General features: G+C 33.4%; 2 protein-coding genes across 2 annotated transcripts; both read right to left on the reverse strand.

The window, feature by feature from the left end:
* Positions 1 to 224: 224 nt before the first annotated feature.
* LOC107008092 (cinnamoyl-CoA reductase 1-like) lies at positions 225 to 6057 on the reverse strand. Its single transcript, XM_015207000.1, has 6 exons — positions 5869 to 6057; positions 3440 to 3609; positions 2075 to 2266; positions 1405 to 1567; positions 790 to 976; positions 225 to 644 (listed from the first exon to the last, which is right to left on the reverse strand). Exons 1-6 carry the CDS (start codon positions 5987 to 5989, stop codon positions 506 to 508), a joined length of 972 nt encoding a protein of 323 aa, XP_015062486.1. The 5' UTR covers positions 5990 to 6057; the 3' UTR covers positions 225 to 505.
* Positions 6058 to 8265: 2208 nt separating this feature from the next.
* On the reverse strand, positions 8266 to 11843 carry LOC107008093 (cinnamoyl-CoA reductase 1-like). The gene is made up of 6 exons (XM_015207001.2): positions 11635 to 11843; positions 10464 to 10633; positions 9714 to 9905; positions 9132 to 9294; positions 8810 to 8996; positions 8266 to 8632 (listed from the first exon to the last, which is right to left on the reverse strand). The coding sequence occupies exons 1-6, from the start codon at positions 11744 to 11746 to the stop codon at positions 8494 to 8496; spliced, it is 963 nt and encodes a 320-aa protein (XP_015062487.1). The 5' UTR covers positions 11747 to 11843; the 3' UTR covers positions 8266 to 8493.
* Between the last annotated feature and the right edge of the window lie 10686 nt (positions 11844 to 22529).

The raw sequence follows: 22529 nt of genomic DNA on the forward strand, positions 1-22529 counted from the left end.
GAATTTTGGACCCCCTTATTGAAAATTCTGGCTCCACCACTGCTCTATATACCCATTTAAACAAATTTATAGATTTTTATTATTTTTGTTAGAAAAAGCAAGACATGATACCAGTATCTACGCTAGTAGAGATAGCAGGTACCCCGTGAAATAATTAAAATACGACTATGACAACCCCTATACCATCATTTATTAAAAAGAGAGAAGAAAACATCGTGGAGCAGTTCTTGCACAAACATAAACAACAGACCAAATGCACATTTTAATAGTAAGTTGCTAAATATTATAACAAACACATTAGACTTCCAAATTCAAAAGATAACATGGCTTCAAAGTAGCTCTAATAGACCACGATAATCGTCGATACAAGGGACGCAAGCTATTTCTACTACATCCATGACACGTTTATATCGATATGTAACAAAAGCTCGTATTATATCGATCTATCCAAGCTATGGTGAACATTAAGGTACAGAAGAAGTATGCTCTCTACTTGCTATGCACCTCAATAAAATTTCTTCTCTTTCAAACTTTCAGCAGTTTCTTTGATGCTTAAAGCCAAAGGAGTGAACTCAACACCCAATGTTCTGGTTTTTTCGATGTTAACCTGATACTTTGGCGGAAATGGCTTATCAACAACACAACTGGAGAGGTTAATCGAAAACGTTGAGCCAACTTTATGTATTCTGAGCATGCTCTAGTTACTTTGTGAAACATCACTTCAATATCAACGATGCACATTTCACAAACCTAATCGAAAGATAGAGACTACACGTAGAAGAAACTTACCTTTCTGGGAGCTTCATTGTAGGGTAAAGCTCGCGTAATATCTGTACTAACTCAGAGTAATGTGCAACTGACTCAACCATTATATATCTACCATTAGCTGAAGGATTTTCGAATGCTAGAATATGCGCGAGGGCAACATCTTTCACATTAACCCATCCAGATGTAGTATTTGGATATGTTTCAGAACCTGCAGTAAAGCAAAACGAAACTTTAAGATGAATTCCAACACATTGTAGTAACATGAATAGAATGAAAGGGTAAAAGGACAAACTATCGTAAATGGTATGCAGATACCCTCCGTTATACTTTTGGGACATTGGTACCCCTGCCGTTCAATAACTAGAGCATATATATACCCTTTATACCGACGAACATACACATGTCACAATCACTTACCAGAGCTAAGCCAGTGGTATGCAGAAACAAAGTTGATTTGTCATATTAATTCTCTTGAAGAGAAGCTTTAGGAAAACGGTTAAGTAACTAATCGCGATCCTTCTTTCTTTCTTTCTTTTTTCTTCCTCCAGAAATCATAACGAATGATTCAAACATAAAACAACTAGGCTCAGATGACGAGATCAACGACAGATCATCTGATGTAAGATCAAGCATTACCTTTTAGCAATTGTAAGATGGCATCACAAGTTGTATTCAGTGTTGGTTGTAAAAAACTGCCTATAACCATTGCTGGATTTATTGTAACCATATCGAAAGCTTTCTCTTTCACAAACTTCCACACAGCGTCCTCAGCCAATGTCTTCGAAAGTATATACCAGAGCTAGCAAAAACAACAAAAGATGGTCCACAATTACCATCAGTTCCCTCTGCTTTATAAACCTCTATATGTGAAGATTGGAGAATTTGAACCATATAAGCTAAAAGAAAAAGGGGAAAAGGACAAATATACCTCCGAATTATCGTAAATGGTATGCAGATATCCTCCGTCATACTTTGCCCTTGCCATCTAAAAAATAGAGCATATATACCCTTTATACTAACGGACATACACATGTCATAGTATTTATTAAATATCGAATCGGTAGATAAGATTGTGACACGTGTCCCTATTTAGTCTTCCGTTAGAGTGAAGGAAATATATGCTCTAGTTTTTGGACGACAAGGGGACCAATGTCTCAAAAGTATGACGGAGGATATTTGCATACCATTTACGATATTTCAGGGGTGTATTTGTCCTTTTTTCCAAAGAAAAAATACAATCCTAAACCATCCCGGGTAAGTATTGCATTCAGAAACATTCAGCTCAAAACCTTGCTTACTAAGGCACCTGTTTTTTTCTGCAATAGTCAGGATCTGACCACCATGTCTCATCAATCACCGCTTCAGGCGTTCTTGGCTTGCCGTTGAAAGAAACTGCTGCAATAGATGATGTCAAAACCACTCTTCTAACAGTTGGTGTCTTCGCGACTGATCCTAGAACATTAAGTGTCCCCTTCACTGCAGGATCAATCAGTTCCGCCTGCAGCACGTTAACAGTAGGGCTAATCCATTACATCAATAGACGAAAAACCAAAAACTAGAACAGAGAAATAGGACCAACAGATCAAAGAGCACTACAGCCAGTTTCGTAGGTGAAATTTTCTTATATTTAACAAGTAAAGGTGAACAACAGTAATCCTTACATGAGTACTATATACGAGAGTTGTCAAAGGCACACTTAGGCCCTGAAGCGAGGCTCAAAACATGTTGAGCTCTTCTACTCGCTTAATGTGAGCTTTAGTGTCGTCATCAAGGCTTTAAGGCATACTTTTCCTTAGCACTAAACAATTGATACTTCAACTCATCGTAGAAAAAATTTCAGTTTCTTCATTCATTTATTTTTCGTCATATTTAGAATTATAAATCTTGGACAATACGTATATATTTTTATTTTTTCCTCCCTTCGCGCCTTTTTGCATTGAAGTCCACGCTTTGAACTTAGCACTTAAATGGACCTCAGAGCTTTTTCTGCGCTTTGCACTTAACACCTCAACGGACCTTAGAGCTTTTTCTGCGCTTTTTTGCTTTTGATAAGACTGCTATAGCTAATTTAGCTTTGATAGCTCTTGCTCAACTATTTAACTCCCAAGTCCAATCGACACTTTTAAGTCTTTCTGTGTCTGTATACACTACGAAAAGATTTCACAAAGCGAATTCAGATGCAACAGTGTTATCAAGAAACTGGAGCACTTTTCTCAGTATCGCCTTTTTTATGTGAGGACATATCGACTGACTCGTGCATAAAATAGGAAGTGATCAGAAAATGGTACTCAGAAGAATAACTGCTTCATCTAGATAATATTTCTACGTCCCAATTTATGCGGTTCTACAACAAAACTAACTATGTAACTCCAAAGAGTAAGCTTGTAAAAGTAGACGTCAAAACCTTTGTTGCTCGTACTGATCCTCCAAAATGCACTAGTTTTTCATTCATCCAATTCTGTGTGGTTCTACAACAAGACTAACTATTCAAAGAGTAAGCTTGCAAAAGTAGACGTCAAAACCTATTGTTGCTCGTACTATTCAAAAAAATGTTGGCCGCACCCATGTCAGATCCTCCAAAATGCACTAGTTTTGAAGTTTCCATTCATTTTTAGAGAGTCTCAGCAACATAGATACAAAACCATATTAATCAAGAGAATGAGTGAGGAACCTGTGGATCTTTAGCTTCAAAGTAACAAGGAGATGCTGTATGAAATACACCTTCACAGCCATCAACAACAGCATCAAAGGAACCTTGTTCCAGCAGGCTTGCTTTGAACAAGTGAAGTCTCTCCTTGGCTCCATCAAGACACGTCAAGTGATCTATCTTTTCTTGATCATCTAGAGGCGGATTCGAAAATTAAAAAAAATGAGTATTACATTAATTTAACATAATAGAAAGCATAACGATGCGATTGACTAAGTTTATAAGTCGGTCAAACTAGCTTATAAGCACTTCGGTTTATCGATTATGAGTCAATGTAAGTCCTTTAAACAACTTACTTTCTTATGATTCTATGTTTAACTCAACTCTTTTGCAAATCTTGATTCCTCATACTTTTCACAATGGATTTTTTCTAAACTATTTCTTCTTTCTTCTTCTTCTTCCGCACAAATAAATTAGTGTATTTTGCTACTGTTGAGTAGTTCACTGATCGTTGTTTTTTGTACCGATACACTGCTCAGTAAAATCGTTCCATCCTAGGAGGATAGTTTCCATTAACCTCGAATACTTGAGGGAAATAATTTTCTTAAGGACACATTGTGCATTTAGTGTGCTTAATTATTTTTCTTATTAATATTATTATAGATTTTATTTTCTTTACTGGTTTTAACCTCGAATACTTGAGGGAAATAATTTTCTTAAGGACACAATGTTCATTTAGTGTAATTATTTTTCTTATTAATATTATTTTTGATTTGTTATAGATTTTATTTTCTTTACTGGTTTTAACCTCGAATACTTGAGGGAAATAATTTTCTTAAGGACACATTGTGTATTAAGTGGGCTTAATTATTTTTCTTATTAATATTATTTTTGATTTGTTATAGATTTTATTTTCTTTACAGGTTTTAACCTCGAATACTTGAGGGAAATAATTTTCTTAAGGACACACTGTGCATTTAGTGGGCTTAATTATTTTTCTTATTAATATTATTTCTGATTTGTTATAGATTTTATTTTCTTTACTGGTTTTAACTTTCTGCTTTCAAAAATATGCTTTAAACGTTGTTGTTTCTTACGAAGTGCTGCAAAGTTATTGTTATAAGGTCATCTCCAACCCCTCTATATTTGGAGGGTAAAATTAAAATCTAATCACACTTTAAAAAGCCCTCTATTCTCTATTTATAGAGATTTACTATTCCACTTTTTTTATTATTTTAATATTATTTTTATCATTTTATAATTAACATATTATTTTTCATATAAGGTTATTAATTTAATATTTAATATTTATAATTCGTTTTCAAATGTAATATAATACTTTAAAAACTGTATTACTTAATACATACTACTTTCATCCCGAATTGATAATATTTTTATTTTTATTTTTCATCACTTAAGTGATATAATTGATATTATTATTAGTTTTCATTATGAAGAATGCACAAAATGTAAAAGTTTTAATTTATAAATATAATACATAGCATAATAATATAAATATAAGATAATAATACAAATACATTAACATAATAATTCAAATATAGCATAACAATACAATACATAGCATAATAAGATAAATATAAAAAAACAATACAATACATAGCATAATAATTTAAAAATACAATATATAACAAAAATAACTTAGTAGTCTAGTAGATCGTTTTCAGATTTTACAATATACGGAAAAAATCAAATTATGATCCAAATAATAGTATGGTTGTGATTGTGGTTATGCTTTTCTCCAGAAATTTGAAATAAAATATAATTTTATACTCCCTTCGTCTCATTTTATGTGACACTTTTCGCATTTCGAGATTCAAACAAGTCTATCTCTGACCGTGAGTTTTTCATAGATCTTTTACATTTTGAATTATCAATTATTGTGACTTATAGTACTCTTTACGTAGTTTATATATAAATTTCATTTTAAAAAATTTGAAGATTCCATACGCAAATGTCCGGTCAAAATTAAAATGTTTCTCTCGAAAAATGAAAAGTGTCCCATAAAATGAGACGGAGAGAATATTAAATAAACAATTATATAGGGTGAATTATTCGGAAAAAAAAAATAAAAGAAATGATTTATATTATGAAATAAAAATAATAATATAATATTAAAAAGAGAGAAAGAAAGATTTTTATTTTAAAAAAGATTAATTTAGAAAATTAGATTGGAGTTGATTGTTCGAGAAATCGAAAAAACTCTCTATTTTGAGAGGTTACTAACACAAACAACCAAACCAAAGATAAATCATAAAACACAATTTTCATCAAACACACTTAAAAAAACAACATTTTTTCCAATTTTTTTTTCTTTCAAAAATCACAAACATCATAACCCCAATTTCTCCAATAAATGAATCAAAATCCAAATAATCCAAAAAAAAAAAAACCAATTTTTTTTTGAAAATGGAGAGTACAAAAAAAATACAAACTTGGATCACGAACAGAAGCCTTCACAGTATAACCATGATTTAGCAATAATTTGACTAGCCATGAAGCTATGAAACCAGAAGCTCCTGTTACACACACTACTGTTTTTGTTTCCAAACTCATAATAATAATAATATTGAATACTTTTAATTTTATTATTTTTTTGTATAAAGAATTGATGAAAATTAGCCACCTATATCTTATTTCCTTTTTCTTTGATACTTTCTAGATCCTACCCTATCAGTAGTAGTGTCGTAGCCGTACTTGTGTTGGACATCCTTCGTCAAAATATTAGTAGTAGTGTCGTAGCCGTACTTGTGTTGGACACCCTTCGTCAAAATATTAGTAGTAGTGTCGTAGCCGTACTTGTGGTGGACACCCTTCGCGAAATATTAGTAGTAGTGTCGTAGCCATACTTGTGTTGGACACCCTTCGTCAAAATATTAACAGTATATATAAATAAAAATAATATATTTTGGACATTCTTGACATACAATATGATGTAATCTAGTGGTTTCAGGCGCCTTAAAAGAGTAAAGATGCACAAATTTAAAGTGTTTGTGTGTTCGAATTTCACTAGTAGCAATTTTTTCTTTTCACTTTGTAAGAAGAGCATATTCACTTTAGCACTTGGATACTCTTTGTGAAAATCATGGCTCCGACACTGATTAGTAGGGTGTACAAAAATTGAATTGATCGGTGAATAGAATCAATAAAAGTGCTATTGGTTCATAACAAGTTTTTTCAATGGTTTTATAAAAAATTTTTTATTGAATTATTGGTTCGATATTGATTTTTAATATCAGGTAAGACTAGTAATTTACTATCTTTACTTGTACATAAATATTAATCGCAATACCTTAATAGTTAATATTTTTGTCGATTAACCTTCAATTCGCATTTCACATTGACTTTGATTTCACAATTTCACATTATAAAAAATGTTAAAATTTGAATAAAACCTTATTCCTCTTAATTAGTTCTTTTCAGGTTTGTTATTATTATTCTATTTTATGCTCATTTGTAAAGTTACATTATTGTGTTTTAGCATCAAATTTATTAGAAAAGTCATATATTTGGTTATAAGTATTTTCTTATTAAACCAAAAATCGAACCGTTAAGGACCGAAACCAAAGACCGATAAAAAATATCTCATTTGATTATTACTTTAACATATTTAAAACCGATAATACGTAAAATCGAACCGAACCAACCCTGTTCTCTCCATTTCAAAAAATAAAATACTTTTCTTTCCTTTCTTGTTTGTTAAAATAAACGGACGGAAACGAATTGATATATTTTTAACTTTGTGTTTTAGAGCTGACATATTTAATTTCGAAATTATCGAAATAAATGCTTTGTGCTTCATCCATTTCATTGTACTTTTAACCTCTATACCAAAAATAGATAGACGTATCATTCAGTACTTTGTAGCTCAACTTATCTAAATCCTTGCAAGAATATATTCCTTTGCTAAATAATATGTAAAACCATGTAATTAACAATTAACAATTAGCTTAGTTATTTATGCACCATCAACACTTCATATTTGTTCCAATTTAAATTAGGAAAAAGGATGGGGGAGTTCGGTTTGAGTGTTCATCGGTCGGGTGGATCTATATGCTTCGGGGTGGTAAGACGAGGTGTAGTGCAGTTACGCGATTAAGTAAATTTATACTACTTAATTACTTATCATGATTGCAGTTTAATATAATTACCACTCGCGACTAACATTATACATTAATTATGTGGATTGACTTCGAGTTTGTATAATTAGTCACGTCTGTATATGTATAATTAGTCAAAATATATAAATACATATGCATAATACACAATTATCTAATCGATATACATATACAATTCACATCTCTGCCCTCTCTCGCTCACCTCTGTCCTCTCTCTCCCATCTCGCTCATCTCTCTCCCAATCTCTCTTGCCATATATGCAAATGCATATGTATAATATATAATTATCTAACCGATATACATACAGGTCATCTCTTTCCCACTCCCTGCCCTCTCTCGCTTGCCTCTTTCGTCCCTCTCCCTATCTCTTACCATATACACAAATACATTTGTATAATATACAATTATCTAACCACCAATATCTCTCCCCCCCCCTCTTTTCTCTCCTAATCTCTCTCGCCTCTCTCCTCCCTATAACATGTAGCTACGAATTGTAATGATCAAACTATAGCTGTGAAGAATAATTAGGCTATTTATGAATGACTATGTGTGAAATTTTCCCATTTAAAATTAGCTCTGAGAGGAGGGGGTATCAAGTGAAATATGATACCAGTTGAGATAGCAGGTATCCCGTGAAATACTTGAAATGCGGCCATGTCGACCGTTACACCAGTTATCAAAAAGAGAAGAAAAACATAGATCTTGCACATAACATAAACAACAAGCCAAAAGCCAAATGCACAAACACTTGTAACCTCCAAACACAAGATCACATCGATCGTATCTTTGATTCAACTACATCCACGGAACGTTTACACTTAAAGACACCATTAAAGTTGCGGATCACAAAACGACATAATACGAAAGGTTTTAGTAAAACACGAAGGTACATAAGCATGTTCTCTAGAATTTGCAGATTCATTCACAATAAGGCTGTGCATTTCAGTAAAACTTCTTCTCTTTCAAGCTTTCAGCAGTTTCCTTGAGGCTTTCCGCCAAGGGAATGAATTCAATACCCAATTTTTTGGCTCTTTCAACGTTAACCTGGTATGTTGGCGTAAATGGCTTATCATCAGCACACCTGGAGAGTTCAACCGAAAACTTTGAGCCAAGAAATGAATTTCAAGTAAACCTTATGAAATCAGCTACTAGCCGCTCTAACTTTATGTACTCTGAGAAATACGGCACGTCAAAAACAAAGAAGCACATTTCACGAAGAAAAATCTTATCGAAGATATTACACGTAGAAGAAACTTACTTTTCTGGAAGCTTCATTGTAGGGTAAAGCTCGCGTAATATCTTTACTATCTCAGAGTAGTGTGCAACTGACTCCACCATTAAATATCTACCATTAGCTGCAGGGTTTTCAAATGCCAGAATATGTGCGAGGGCGACATCTTTCACGTTAACCCAACCAAATGTAGAATTTGGGTATGTTTCAGAACCTGCAGCAGAGCAAAATTAAACTTTACCAATGAATTCCAAACATATTGTTGTAACATGAACAGGACCAAAAATAAAACAACTAAGTTCAGATGATGAGATCAAAGACAAATCAGCTGCTTTAAGATAAAGCATACCATTTAGCAGTTGTAAGATGGCAGCAGCACTTGTATTAAGTGTTGGTTGCAACAAACCGCCTATAACCATTGCTGGGTTTATTGTAACCATATCGAAAGCTTTCTCTTTCACAAACTTCCACGCAGCATCCTCAGCTAATGTCTTCGAAAGCACATACCAGAGCTGGTAAAAGCAACAACAGATAAGTCCATAATTAGCTCCAAAAAGAGCTATCACCAGGATCTCCCCCAAAAGAAGATTAGTGTATAAAGATACAAACAGAAATGATTGAGCACCAGTTAAGATGATTATAATGAGCATTTCTGATTTAAATGTTTCGACAAGAATGTGTAAGATGTAAATGGAACACTTAACGTAACGTCTTTGATCAAATATATAAATGGTTCAATTGTTAAAAGGAAATGGAATATTCAGGTGATACTAGAACTGAATTCAACTGTGTTCAAATTTACATAGATCCAATCCAAAGAAAAAGGAATAAACAGATTAGCAGTAATTGTCAACTAGTTATATTTTATATTGCTCAACGGATTACGAAACAACGGAGCTGCATATGGAAAACAAAAAGTTAAGAACAGCACCTGTGATTCTCTGCAAAAGTCAGGATCTGACCACCATGTTTCATCAACCACCACTTCAGGGGTTCTTGGCTTGCCATTGAAAGCAACTGCTGCAACAGATGATGTCAAGACCACTCTTCTAACAGATGGTGTCTTTGCAACTGATCCAAGAACATTAAGTGTCCCCTTCAGTGCAGGATCAATCATCTCCACCTGCACATTAACAATAGGTCTAATCCATTACATCAACATATGGAAGAACCAAAGACTAGAACAGAGAAATAGGACGAACGGTTCCAAGATGACAACCACCAGTTTTGGTAGGTAAGATTTTCTTACGTTTACCTAATAAAGGTGAACAACAGTAAGCCTTCAAGACAGTATCTTAAAATACAGTACTATAGCTCAGTGTTGTCATAGGCAAACATAGGCCCTGAAACAAGGCTCAAACGTGTTGAGCACTTTGCCCGCGACAGAGAAGTACCATAACAATTTGAAAAATAACTTTGGTAATAGCAGAAAGAACAAAAATTAGTGAATAACAAAGGAAAGCTACAACAAGACTAACTATGAATTTCCAAAAGAGTAAGCTAGCAAAGGTAGACGTCAACACCTATGTTGCTTAGACTATTCAAAAATGTTGTCGCACCCATTTCAGATCCTCCAAAACACACTAGTTTTGACGTATCCAACATGCACCAGGGGAAACTTTTATAGATTCTCAGCAATATAGGTCAAAACCATATTAATCAAGAAAATTGAGTGAGGAACCTGTGGATCCTTGACTCCAAGGTAAAAAGGAGATGCTGTATGAAACACGCCTTCACACCCCTCAACAACAGCATCAAATGAACCTTCTTCAAGTAGGTCCGCTTTGAACAAGTGGAGTCTCTCCTTAGCTCCATCCAGGGATGTCAAGTGATCTACCTTTTTTTGATCATCTGCAGGTGGATTCAAATAAAAAAAATATTATTACATTAAAGAACACAATATAAAAGCACAAAGTAGGGTCAAACTAGCTTACAAACATTATCTACACATTTAAGGCATAATCAAACAATCTTAGGCTAACTCAATACTAAAAGAATTATTACATCAGATCTTAAGTCAAGCCTCTCTACTTCTACAAGCTACAGTAAGGTCTATGTATATTGTGCCCGGACCCCTACATTGTGTCATTACACCGAGTATGTTATTGTTGTTCTTACCATCCAACAATTAACAAATACTATAATATTATTAAAACAGTCATTCTCAGAAAACTATTTCAACAGTAAAAAAGACAGAAAGGCGAAAGCAAAGTCAACAATTGCAGTATTCTCAAATTTCTAGTACCCTTCAAATTAAAATAAACTAAAACCTAAGTTGCACAGACTCTTCACTTTCAATGCCGCACCCGTCTCGAATTCTCCAAAAATACACTACTTTTGGCGAATCCGACACGCACCCCTTGACATTATTGAAGAGTCCGAGCAACAGACTAAAACTACACAAATTGAACACCAAATCATTCAAATATGTGTAAGCAACGAAAATCAAAAGGATCACAATCACTTCCGCTTTATCTACACATTTAAGGCATAATCAAATCATCTTAATCTAACTCAACACTAAGTAAATTTACTACATTACATAGCTATTTCTGAAATAGCCTCTCTACATCTACAAGCTACGATCTATCTACATTCTACCCTCTCCCTCCATATGTATGTAATTAACATCCAATAATCAAACAATCATAAAATTATCAAACCAATCATTCTCAAAAAAAAAAAAAAAATTAGCCCTAGCTAAACTAAAAAACTAAAATTACAGAAATTGAACAACAAATCATTCAAATGTCCATATACTATGAAAAAAAAACACAAATAATCATATAACTTCAGAAATCCATTTTTTTCACGATTCTATCCAAGGGAAAATGAAGATAAAGAGTACAAACTGAGATCGCGAACAGTAGCTTTAACAGTATAACCACGCTGAAGCAAAAATTTGACTAGCCATGAAGCTATGTAGCCTGAAGCTCCTGTTACACATACTGTTTTCATCGCCATTTTTGTGAGCTCTATCTATCTTTTTTTTTTCACCTAACAGACTGAGTGAAAGCCGACAAAAGATAGATTTATATGGAAGGAGATATTTTCCTATCTCGTTTTATATTACTCGGCCCATGTTGAATAGATATACACGGAAAGATATAAATTTTATTAAAGTATGATATATAAAAATACGGTAGATTTTACACAAATTTCATAGTGTTATTATATTTCTATTCAAATTATAAAAGTTCCTTAAATTTGATGGAATTTGAATACTGATATATCGCGATTTGATTTGGGATACATTCCTCAATGTCCTGATACATCGGATCTCAGTTTCGAATACATCACTCAACGTCCTGATACGTTGTATAAAGTGATATATCTGGCTAATACATCGTAGAGTAACGTCGCGATACATCGTGTATGTTCTACTATATCGTAAAGTGATATATATATATATATATATATATATGACTGATACATCGCGTAAAGTGATGTATTTGATTGGTACACCGCGTAAAGTGATGTAGCCGACTGATATATCACGCAAAGTCGATGTATCTGACTGGTAACATCGGATAAAGTGATGTATCCTATCGATACATTGCGTAAGGTGATGTATCCGACCGATACATCACGTAAAGTAGAGATTTTTGTCATTTTTTTAAAATGGTATGGAATTTTAATAAAAATATAATAAAATAAATTGTATATTTAAGTAATTTTTCTATCAATATTACATGTTAACTCGGTCTTATTTCATATTTATATCTTATACAAAAGATACTTAAACTTGTATAAAATTAAATATATATAAATTTTACATGGCATAATACATATAAAATATTATATAAGCTTCATATTGTTATATAAGATACCAAATAAAACATGTATATCTGTTTATTCAATTTTATACGAATTTTAAATATTAAAAAAGAATTGACAAAAGTAACATAACGTTGAATACTATGTTTTTTGGTCTCTTACGTACTATAGTTTATTAAATGGCATACTTCAATTTTGCTTGGTATATATAGTAAATGACTTAGAAATAACTTTTCCTTGAAAAATATCTTTATAAAGACAAAATTAGCTTTAAAAAGGTTTTGACCAAAAAGGAGTGATTATTTATCTAACTAATGTAGTTATCAAGTTGGACTTCTTTTACAATTTAAAATAAGTAAATAGTGTCCAAAAGAGTTGTTAAAATTTCTTTTTATTTTTATTTTTTATGTATAATTTTTTAGGTTATAATTTCAATATGAACAATGGATTCAGTGTTTTTTAAGTTCAAACTAGTTCAAAAGCTGGTGAACATAGATTTTGATAATTTTCGGGTGCTATAGTCCATAGATTTTTTATGATTCGGAATTTTTGAAATAGAATGGTCAAATTTTTATTGGAAGTTCATTAAGAGACAAGCAATGGATCAGTTCATCTCAAGGGAAAACGGGGACATTTTTAAGTTCAAACGAGCTCCAAAGCAGAAAAATATAGATTTTACCGATTTTCATGTGCTATAATCTATGAATATTCTGTGTTTCAGAATTCGTGAAATAAAATGATCAAAATTTTTTATGGACGTCCGTTAAGACTTTAGCAATTGATCGTGTTCATCCCACAGAAAAAAGGGGGCAGTTTCAAGTTCAAACAAACCCCAAAGTAGGTAAATGCAGATTTTGCATATTTTCATATGCTATATTCCATTGATTATTTGTGATCTGGAATTCCTGAAACAAAATGGCCAAAATTTTTCATGGTTTTCCATTAAGACTTTAACAATGGACCCAGTTCGTTCCGCGTGAAAAATGGAGACATTTTCAAGTTCAAACGAGCTTCAAAGTTGGTAAACGCAGAGTTTATCGATTTTCATGGGGATAATGAACAAGTACCCTCCCCCTAACCTATGCCAAAATCTCAGAGACACACTTATACTATACTAATGTCATATTACACCTATGAACTTATATTATAAATAATTTTCTACCCCTTCTGGGCCTACGTGTCACTATCTTGTGGGCCCAACACGTGTTGACATTTTTTTTTCAAACTAGTGCCACGTAAGCCCAAAAGGGGTAGAATATTATTCATAAAATAAGTCCAGGGAGTAAGAGGACCTTAGTATAGTATAAGTTTATCTCTGGAATTTCAGGCATAGGTTAGGAGGGTACTTATGCATTTTCGTGATCTTGAATTCTCGAAATAAAATGGTAAATTTTTTTCATGGGGCTCATTTGAACTTTAAAATGCATTTTCCACGGGACGAACTGAATACATTACCAACGTCATAACAGACTTCCACAAAAAAATTTGGTCATTTTGTTTCGAGAATTACGGATCACAAAAAATTTCATGTACTATATCACACGAAAATTGACAAAATTTGCGTTTACCACTTGTCGAGCTTGTTTAAACTTGAAAATGCGCCCGTTTTCCCCGCGGGACAAACATGATACAATTTCAACGTCTTAATTAACATTCACAAAAAATTTGGTCATTTTATTTTGGAAATTTTGAATCACAAATATTCTATGTAATATAGTACATGAAAATCACAAAATATGTGTTTACCTATTTTGGGGCCCGTTTAAACTTGAAAATGCGCTCTTTTTCCCCGCAAGACAAACTGGATACATTTTCAAAGTCTTAACAGACGTTCAGAAAAATTTTTGGTCATTTTATTTTGAAAAATCCGAATCACAAAAATTTATGGATTATAGCACACAAAAATCGATAAAATATGCGTTAACATGCTTTGGAGCTTGTTTGTACTTGAAAATGCGAATGTTTTCCACGCGGGACGAACTAGATACATTGTCAACCTCTTAACGAACGTCCATAAAAAATTTTAGCTATTTTTTTAGAAATTCAGGATTATAAAAATTCATGGACTATTAAATACTAAAATCGATAAAATATGTGTTTATATGATTTGGGGCTTGTTTGAACTTTAAAATGTGTCCATTTTCCTCGCGATACGGACGAGATACACTGCGAACGTCTTAATGGACGTCAACGGAAAATTTTGGTCATTTTATTTTGTGAATTTCGTACCACAAAAACTCCATGGACTATAACACACGAAAATCGACAAAATTTATGTTTTCGTCCTTTGGGGCTCGTTTGAACTTGATAATGCATTCGTTTTTCCCGCGAGATGAACTAAATAATTGTCAACGTCATAACGGACGTCCACGAAAAATTTCAACCATTTTGTTTCAATAATTCTGGATCACAAAAATTCATGGACTATTGCACACAAAAATCGGTAAAATGTATGTTTACCTCTTTTGGGGCTTGTTGAAACTTGAAAATGTGTCTGTTTCCCCGCGAGATAAACTGAATACATTGTCAACATCTTAACGGATATCTATAAAAATTTTTGGCCATTTTGTTTTGGGAATTCGGGATCACAAAAGTTCCATGGACTATAGTACACAAAAATAGGTAAAATATGCGTTTACCTACTATGGGGCTCTTTTGAAATTTAAAATACGCCTATTTTCCCCGCAAGATGAACTGGATACATCGTCAACGTCTTAAATAACGTCCACAATTTTTTTTAGCTATTTTGTTTTGGAACACGAAAATCAGAAAATTTTGTGTTTACCAACTTTGGGGCTAGTTTGAATTTGAAATGTGGATGTTATTCTTGCAGGACGAATTGAATACATTATCAATGTCTTATCGGACGTCCATGAAAATTGTGAATCACAAAAATTTCATGGACCATTGCATACGAAAATCGGCAAAATCTACGTTTACCTGCTTTGGGGTTTTGAATTTGATAATGCGCATGTTTTTCTCGCAGGAAAAATTGGATACATTGTCAACTTCTTAACAGACGTCCACAAAAAATTTCTTCAATTTTGTGTAAAAAATTCCTAATCACAAAATTTTCATGGACTATAACACATAAAAATTGGATAAATATGTGTTTACCTGCTTCGGGGCTCGTATGAGCTTTAAAATGCGTCCGTTTTCCCCGTGGGACGTAATGGATACATTCCCAATGTCTTAACGGACTTTCATAAAAAAAATTGGTCATTTTGTCTTGGGAATTACGGATTACAAAAACTACATGGACTATAGCACACAAAAATAGGCAAAATCTGCATTTACCTACTTTGAGTCTCGTTCTAACTTGAAAATGTGCCTATTTTCCCCGCGGAAAGAGCTGGATACATTGCCAACGTCTTAACAGACGTCCAAGAAAATTTTCTGTCAATTTGTTTTGGGAATTCCAGATCACAAAAATTTCATGAACTATACCTCACGAAAAATAGAAATATGTGTGTTTACCTTCTTTGGGGCTTGTCTTTACTTGAAAATGCGTCTGTTTTCCGTGTGAGACGAACTGGATACATTACTTATGTCTTAACGGACATCCAAAAAAATTTCGGCCGTTTTGATTGGGAATTTCCAAATCATTAAATTCCATGAACTATAGCAGATAAAAATCGACATAATTTGTGTTTACCTGCTTTGTGGCTTATTTGAACTTGAAAATGCATCCGTTTTCCCGCGAGCCGAACTAGACATTGTCAATATTTTTAACGGACGTCCATGAAAATTTTTGATCATTTTGTTTCGGAATTCCGGATCACAAATATTACATGGACTCTATCACACGAAAATCGCAAAATCTGCGTTTACCTACTGTGGAGTTACTTTGAACTTTAAAATGCGCCAGTTTTTCTGCGGATTGAGCTGTATACATTGTCAACGTCTTAACGGACTTTCAACAAAAAAATTCGACCATTTTGTTTCGAGACTTTTGCATCACAAAAATTCATTAGACTACAGCACACGAAAATTGATAAAATTTTTGTTTACCTACTTAGGGGATTCTTTGAACTTGAAAATGTGCCTGTTTTCCCCATGGGATGAACTAGATACATTGTCGACGTCTAGATGGACTTCCACAAAAAAATTGGTCATTATTCGAAAAACTACATGGACTATAGCACACTAAAATTGATAAAATCTGTGTTTACCTACTGTGGGGCTCATCTGAACTTGAAAATGCACCTGTTTTCTCCTCGAGACGAAACATGTTAATGCATGCCCACAAAAATTTCGATCATTTTGTTTTGGGAATTTTGGATCACAAAAATTTCACGGTCCACAAAAATTGGCAAAATCTTCGTTTACCTGCTTTGGGGATCATTTGAACTTGAAAATGCGCCCCTTTTTTTGCGGGACAAACTGGATAAATTGGTAACGTCTTAACGGACGTCCACGAAAGTTTTTGGCTAACTTGTTTCGGCAATTCCGGATTACAAAATTGCATGGACTATAGCACACGAAAATCAAGAAAATATGTGTTTACCTGCTTTGGGGCTCGTTTGAACTTGAAAATACGTCTGTTTTCCCTGTGGGATGAACTAAATATATTGCCAAAATTATAACGGACATCCTCGAAAAATTTTGGCCATTTCATTTCAAAAATTCAGGATAACAAAAATTCCATAGACTAGCAGATAAAAATCGGTAAAATCTGTGTTTACCTGCTTAGGGACTTGTTTGACTGTAGCACACGAAAATTGTCAAAATTTGCGTTTACCTATTTTGGGCTCATTTGAACTTAAAAATACGTTTGTTTTCCTTGCCGAATGAACTGAATACATTTTCAACGTCTTAACGAACGTCACCAAAAAAAATTGGCCATTTTGTTTTGGAAATTTCGAATCACCAAAATTTCATGGAGTACTTTGTGCTCGTTTGAACTTGAAAATTCACCCGTTTCTCTCGCGGAAAGAACTAGATACATTGTCAAAGTCTTCACAAATGTCCGCAAAAAATATCGGCCATTTTGTTTTGAAAATTTTGAATCACCAAAGTTTCATGCACCATTGCACACTAAAATTGATAAAATTTGTGTTTACCTACTTTAGGCTTGTTTGTACTTAAGAATGCTCCCGTTTTTTCGTTGGAATTACTGGATACATTGTCAACGTCTTCACAGATGTCCACAAAAAAATTTGGTCATTTTATTTGTGAACTTCAGATCATAAAAATTTCATGGACTATAGCACATGAAAATCGACAAAATTTGTGTTTACAAGTTTTGAGCCACAATTGAACTTGAAAATGCACCCATTTCCCCGCAGGACTAACTAGATACATTGTCAACGTCATAACAGACATCCACTAAAATTTTTGATCATTTTGTTTTAGGAATTTTAGATCACAATTCCTTGGACTATAACACACAAAATCGATAAAATATTCATTTACCTGCTTTGGACTCATATGAATTTAAAAATATGCCCGTCTTCTTTGCCAGGTGAACAACATACATGGCCAACGTTAACGGACGTTCACAAAAATTTTTGACCATTTTGTTTCAGAAATTTCGGATCAAAAAATTCCATGGACTATATCACACAAAAATTGCAAAATCTGCGTTTACCTGCTTTGGGTATCGTTTGAATTTGAAAAGTGTTTGTCTTTCCTAGGACGAATTAGATACATTTTGAACGTCTTAACGGACATCCACAAAAAAATTTGCGTATTTTGTTTTTAGAATTTTTTGAATAACAAAAAATTTAATAGACTATAGCACACCAAAATCGAAATTTTTTTGTGTTTATCTACATTTGGGTTCATTTAAACTTGAAAATGTACCCGCTTTTCCGTAGGATGAATTGGATATATTGACAATGTCTTACCGCACGTCCACAAAAATTTCAGCCATTTTATTTCAAAAAATGTAGATCACAAAAGTTTCATGAACCTCGAAAATCGACAAAATCACTGTTTACTTGCTTTGGGGATCATTTGTACTTAAAAATGCATCAATTTTCCCCGCAGGACGAACTGGATACATTTCTATCGTCTTAACAGACGTCCACAAAAAATTTCGATTGTTTGTTTCTGAAATTTCAGATATCAAAAATTACATAGGCTATAAGCACACAAAAAATAGTAAAATTTGTTTTGACCTTCTTTGAGGCTCGTTTGAAATTGAAAATGGACCATTTTTCGCACGAGACGCACGTGTTCCATTTCTAAGGTCTTAACCGACGTTCATGAATAATTTTGACCATTTTGTTTCCAAATTTTCGTATTAAAACAAATTCATGGGCCATAACACACGAAAACTGCTAAAATCTATGAATGCCTGCTTTCAGACTCGTTTGAACTTGAAAATGCAACATTTTTCCCGGCGAGATGAACTTGTTACATTTTTAAGGTCTTTACGCACGTTCTTGAAATATTTCAGATACTTTGTGTCGGAATTTCCAAACAAAAATAATATATGTGCTATATAGCACACAAAAATCGGTAGAATATTCCTTTGCCTTCTTTGGGACTCGTTTGAACTTAAAAATGCACAATATTTTCTCGTCGTACGAACTAGTAAGGGCTTAACGGATGTACATGAAAATTTTCGGCCATTTTTTTAAAAAAAAAAATCATAGGCTATAGCACACGAAAATCGATAAATTTGTCTTTGTCTGTTTTGGGGCTCGTTTGACTTTAAAAATGCAATATTTTTCCCCGCGGGATGAACTAGTTCCATTTCTAAGGTCTTAAAGTACGTCTATAAAAAAATTTGGTATTTTATTTCGAAGTTTTCGGATAAAAAAATTCGATGGGCTATAACACATGAAAATTTGCAAAATCTATCAATGCCTGCATTGGAACTCATTTAGAGTTGAAAATACACCATTATTTTCCGCAAGATGAACTAGTTCCATTTCTTAGGTATGAACGGACGTCCATGAAAAATTTCGACCATTTTATTTCAGGTTTTCCAGTTTTCATGGGCTATAGCACATGAAAATCAGTAAAATCTATCTTTGCCTGCTTTGGGACTCGTTTGAACTTGAAAATGCACTATTTTTCCCCAAAGAACGAACTAGTTTCACTTCTAAGGTCTTAACAAACGTTCATGAAAAATTTTGCCATTTTATTTCGGAATTTCTGAATTAAAAAAAATTAATGAGCTATAGCACAGGAAAATCAATCAAACATGTCTTTGCCTACATTGGGGCTCGTTTGAAATCTAAAATGCATCATTTTTTTCAGCAGGACGAACTGTTTCCATTTCTAAGGTCTTAACGGAAGTCCATTAAAATTTTTGCCTATTTTATCTCAGACTTACGAATAAAATAATCTTTGGGTTGTAGCATGAGAAGATCGTGAAATCTACTTTTGCCTGCTTTGGGGCTCGTTAGGACTTGAAAAGGCACAACTTCCACGCGTGATGAACTGCTTCCATTTCTAAGGTCTTAATGGACTTCCATACAAAAAATTCTATTTTGTTTCGTGATTTCCATATAAAAAAAATTCATAGGCTATATCACACCAAAATTGGTAAAAATCTTTCTTTGTCTGCTTTGAGACTCGTTTGAACTTAAAAATGCAATATTTTTCTCGGTGGAACGAACTGGTTCCATTTCTAAGGTCTTAATGGACGACCATAAAAAAATTTTGCCATTTATTTTGGGATTTCCTGATAAAAAAAAAGTTCATGTGTTATAGCACATAAAAATCGATAAAAGCTATCTTTACCTGCATTGGGGCTCGTTTGAACTTGAAAATGCATTTTTTTCTCCGCGGGACGAACTGGTTCCAATTCTAAGGTCTTAACAGACTTCCATGAAAAATTTGGATATTTTATTTTGGCATTTCCTGATTGAAAAATATTCATGGGATAGCACACGAAAATTGATAAAATCTGCCTTGGCCAGTTTTAGGATTGTTTGAACTTGAAAATGCACCATTTTTTTAGCGGGAAGAACGAGTTCCATTTCTAAGGTCTGAACGGACTTCCATGAAAAATTTCGGTCATTTTGTTTTGGAATTTCTAGATTAAAAAATACATGGGCTATAGCACACGAAACCGACAAAAGCTGCCTTTTCCTGCTTGGGGCCAGTTTGAACTTGAAAATAAATATTTTTTCCCTTGAGACGAACTTATTCCATTTATAAGGTCTTAACGGACGTCCATGAAAATTTTTGATCATTTCGTTTTGAGACTTCCAGATAAAAAAGATCTATGTGCTATAGCACATGTAAATCAGTAAAATTTGCATTTGCTTTCTTTTAGGCTCGTTTGAACTTAAAGATGCACTTTTTTTCTCCGCCAGATGAAATGGTTCCATTCCTAAGGTCTTAAAGGACGTCCATGAAAAATTTCAGTCATTTTATTTCTGAATTTTCGGGTAAAAAATTCTAAGAGTCATAACACACGAAAATCGATAAAATCTGCTTTTGCCTTCTTTAGGGCATGTTTAAACTTGAAAATGCATCATTTCCTTGTCGGACTAATTGGTTCCATTTTTAAGGTCTTAAAGTACGTTCATGAAAAATTTCAGCAATTTTGTTTCAGGATTTTCGGATTAAAAAAATTCATGGTATAGCACACAAAAATTGGAAAAATCTTCCTTTGCCTGCATTGGGACTCATATGAACTTGAAAATGCACCATTTATCCTTGCGGGACGAATTGGTTCCATTTCTAAGGTCTTAACGAACATGAACAATTTCGGCCATTTAAATTCGAGATTTCTAGATCCAAAAAAAAAATTATGGGCTATAGCGCACAAAAATTGATAAAAATACGTGTGTGCTTGCTTTGGGGCTCGTTTGAACTTGAAAAATGCACCATTTTTCCCGCGGGGCGAACTGGTTTCATTTTTAAGGTCTTAATGAATGTCCATGAAATTTTTTAACCATTTTAATTGCGGAATTTTAAGATTAAAAAAAACATGAGCACACGAAAATAGGTAAAATATGTCTCTGCTTGCTTTGGAGCTCGTTTGAACTTGAAAAATGCACAATTTTTGCCGCTAGACATACTACTCCATTTCTAAGATCTTAATAGACATCCATGAAAAATTTCAGCCATTTTTTTTCTAGATTTCCGGATTAAAAAAATTCAAGGACTACAGCACAGAAAATCAATAATATTGGCCTTTGCATGCTTTGGGCTCATTTGTACTTTAAAACGCATAATTCTTCCACGCGGGATGAACTTGTTGCATTTATAACGTCTTGATGAACTTTCATGAAAAGTTTCGGCCATTTTATTTCAGAATTTCATATAAAAAAAAGTCCATGGACTATAGCACACGAAAATCAGTAAAATTTACCTTTGCCTGCTTTGGGGATTGTTTAAATTTGAAAATGCACCATTTTTCTCCGTTGAACGAACTAGTTCCATTTCTAAGGTCTTGACCGACGTTTACGAATAATTTTGGTCTTTTTTTTTTCAGAATTTCCTATTAAAAGAAATCCCTGGGCTATAAGACACAAAAACTGGCAAAATCTATCTATGCATGCTTTGGGCTCGTTTGAACTTGAAAATGCATCATTTTTCCAGCGGGATGAACTGCTTACATTTTTAAGGTCTTAACAAACGTTGTTGAAAAATTTCGGCCATTTTATGTTGAGATTTCTGTATCAATAAAAATCTATGGGCTATATATACACGAAAATCGATAAAATGTTCCTTTGTTTGCTTTGGGGATAGTTTGATCTTTAAAATGCACCATTTTTTTCCGTGGGATGAACTGCTTCCATTTCTAAGGTCTTAAAGGACGTTCATGAAAAATTTCAGCCATTTTGTGTCACGATTTTTGGATTAAAAAATCATGGGCCATAGCACACAAAAATCGGTAAAATCTGTCTTTGCGTGCTTTGGGCTCATTTGAACTTGAAAATGCAATATTTTTACCCGCGGGATGAATTGGTTCCACTTCAAAGGTCTTAACAGACGTCCATGAAATATTTCGGTCATTTTTTTTAAGTTTACAGATTAAAAAAATTCATGGACTATAGCA

The sequence above is a fragment of the Solanum pennellii genome, chromosome 1, assembly GCF_001406875.1.
Source record: "Solanum pennellii chromosome 1, SPENNV200".
Classification (NCBI taxonomy): Eukaryota; Viridiplantae; Streptophyta; class Magnoliopsida; order Solanales; family Solanaceae; genus Solanum; species Solanum pennellii.